The following is a 2,500-nucleotide window of genomic DNA, read 5'->3' on the forward strand; positions in this document are numbered from 1 at the left end:
GATACATGTGTAAAATATACCATTATATGCATAGATACATACATTTATCTATACTTTTATACATACATATATATTTATATTATCATAAATAAATATGCACACGCCCACCCACACTCACATATGTATACATACATACATTATACATATATGCATGTGTATATATATATATATATCAGATAATATATATATATAGAGTGGTGTAGAATTGTGTGCGGGGCGATGTTTCAGCGCTCGCGTCCCCGACTGAGCAGAGCGCGAGTGATATACTGGGAGTGCCAGTGAATGACTACGTGTGTTTTCTAGTGAGTGTAAAATATATTAATGTTAAACTCTCACACACACACACACACACACACACACACACACACACACACACACACACACACACACACACACACACACACACACACACACACACACACAACACACACACACGCACACGCACGCATATATATGTGTATATATGCATATATATGTATATGTGTGCGCGTGTGTGTGTGTGGTGATGCAGTATGGTGGCCAGTTCCTTTGTGCCCCAACTTTGACCCCAACACGAAGCCAGTACTCACAAGGGTGTCACAAGGTGAAGCACGAACGCCTGACCTTGCGACTGCAAAAACAGCTCTATTTCGTTACTTATGCCCCTCATCTGCAACTGCAGGTTTTTGAAGTTGCAATTATGCCGTGAAACTTGGCGTGGGACGCCACATGTAAAAGTATCCCGCCGGGATTTTGAATTCCTGTTTTCCCGCTCTGTTCTCCCTTCTTCCCTTGTCCCTCCCTCCTCTCTTCCTCTCCCTCTCCGTTGGTGCTTTTGACGACCTCTGGGGCAGCAGTAGGAAAAGCCTCAAGAGGATTCAGGTGATACGATAAAGTGCTGAGGATGAATAGATAGAGACAGTGGGAAACCTCCACCAATAGTCCAGCCCACACTTGCCACCTCCCTCCCTGCCACCCTGCCAACCCCCGCGCGCTGGCAGTGCCTCACACCCTGAGCGTGCCTCCTGAATGTGACCCCGACTTCTCTCTTGCAGCTGCAGCTCCTTCAGCAGACGGACCCCCCCCTCTTCCTGCCCAACGCCTCGGCCTCCACCCCCAGCGGTAGCGCCCAGGTGGCCCCCCCGCCACCTGGCATCGCCCGGCCGTGCCCCTTCTGCGGAAAGTCCTTCCGGCGCAGCGACCACCTCCGCAGCCACATCCGGACGCACACCGGCGAGAAGCCCTTCGCGTGCCCCGTGTGCCCGTATCGCGCCGCGCAGAAGATAACCATGGACCGCCACGTTCGCAGGCACCACATTCAGCAGCAGCAGCAGCAGTTGCACAGCAGCAGCAGCAGCAACAGCAGTTGCAACAGCAAGACTAAAAGCGGAACGGGTACATAACGAAACGAGGGACGGCCTGTGAAGGCAATACAGCTATTCTCTTTGGAACTGTATCTGTGTCGGTGTCTGTCTCGTGTATTGGGAAGTGCCAAAGGTGCCACGCGGGAAGGGCCGAGCGAAGAGAATGGGAGAGGAAAAGGGACGTCTCTTGCGGTGAAATTCATGCAAGCCGGAAGGGAAAATGAGCTCTAGAGACCGGATGTCGGAGGGGAATTGCCACCCGCTCTTTCGCGGCCAGAGAGCAAGCATCGGCCATGTTGCACATGCACGCACTCACCCACCCACCCACCCACCCACCCACCACTCACTCACTCACTCACTCACTCACTCACTCACTCACTCACTCACTCACCCACCCACCCACCCACCCACCCACCCACCCACCCACCCACTCACTCACTCACTCACTCACTCACTCACTCACCCACCCACCCACACCCACTCACTCACTCACTCACTCACTCCACTCACTCACTCACTCACCCACCCACCCACCCACCCACCACCCACTCACTCACTCACTCACTCACTCACTCACTCACTCACTCAAACACCCCACCCACCCACCCACCCACCACTCAAACACCCACCCCCTCACTCACACACCCACCCACCCCCTCACTCACCCACCCACCACCCACCCACCCCCTCACCCCACTCACTCACCCACCCACCCACCCACCCACCCACCCACCCACCCACCCACCCACCCACCCACCCACCCACCCACTCACCTACTCGCTCACTCACTCACAAACCCACCCACCCACCCACTCACTCACTCACTCACTCACTCACTCACTCACTCCTCACTCACTCACTCACTCACTCACTCACCCACCCACCCACCCACTCACTCACTCACTCACTCACTCACTCACTCACTCACCCACCCACTCACTCACTCACTCACTCACTCACTCACTCAAACACCCACCCACCCACCCACCCACTCAAACACCCACCCCCTCACTCACACACCCACCCACCCCCTCACTCACCCACCCACCCACCCACCCACCCCCTCACCCACTCACTCACCCACCCACCCACCCACCCACCTACCCACCCACCCACCCACCCACTCACCTACTCGCTCACTCACTCACAAACCCACC

At 55.2% G+C, this 2,500-nt stretch overlaps 1 protein-coding gene across 1 annotated transcript in view; it reads left to right on the forward strand.

The window, feature by feature from the left end:
* The first annotated feature begins 505 nt into the window (after positions 1-505).
* Positions 506-2,500, forward strand: part of LOC125034058 (zinc finger protein 358-like) — a 7,207-nt gene continuing 5,212 nt past the window's right edge. The window contains exons 1-3 of the mRNA XM_047625700.1: positions 506-661; positions 840-861; positions 997-1,374. Of these exons, the coding sequence (XP_047481656.1) occupies positions 506-661; positions 840-861; positions 997-1,374 (556 nt within the window). The remainder of the gene's footprint in view (positions 662-839; positions 862-996; positions 1,375-2,500) is intronic.

Source organism: Penaeus chinensis, chromosome 17 (genome assembly GCF_019202785.1).
Source record: "Penaeus chinensis breed Huanghai No. 1 chromosome 17, ASM1920278v2, whole genome shotgun sequence".
Taxonomy (NCBI): Eukaryota; Metazoa; Arthropoda; class Malacostraca; order Decapoda; family Penaeidae; genus Penaeus; species Penaeus chinensis.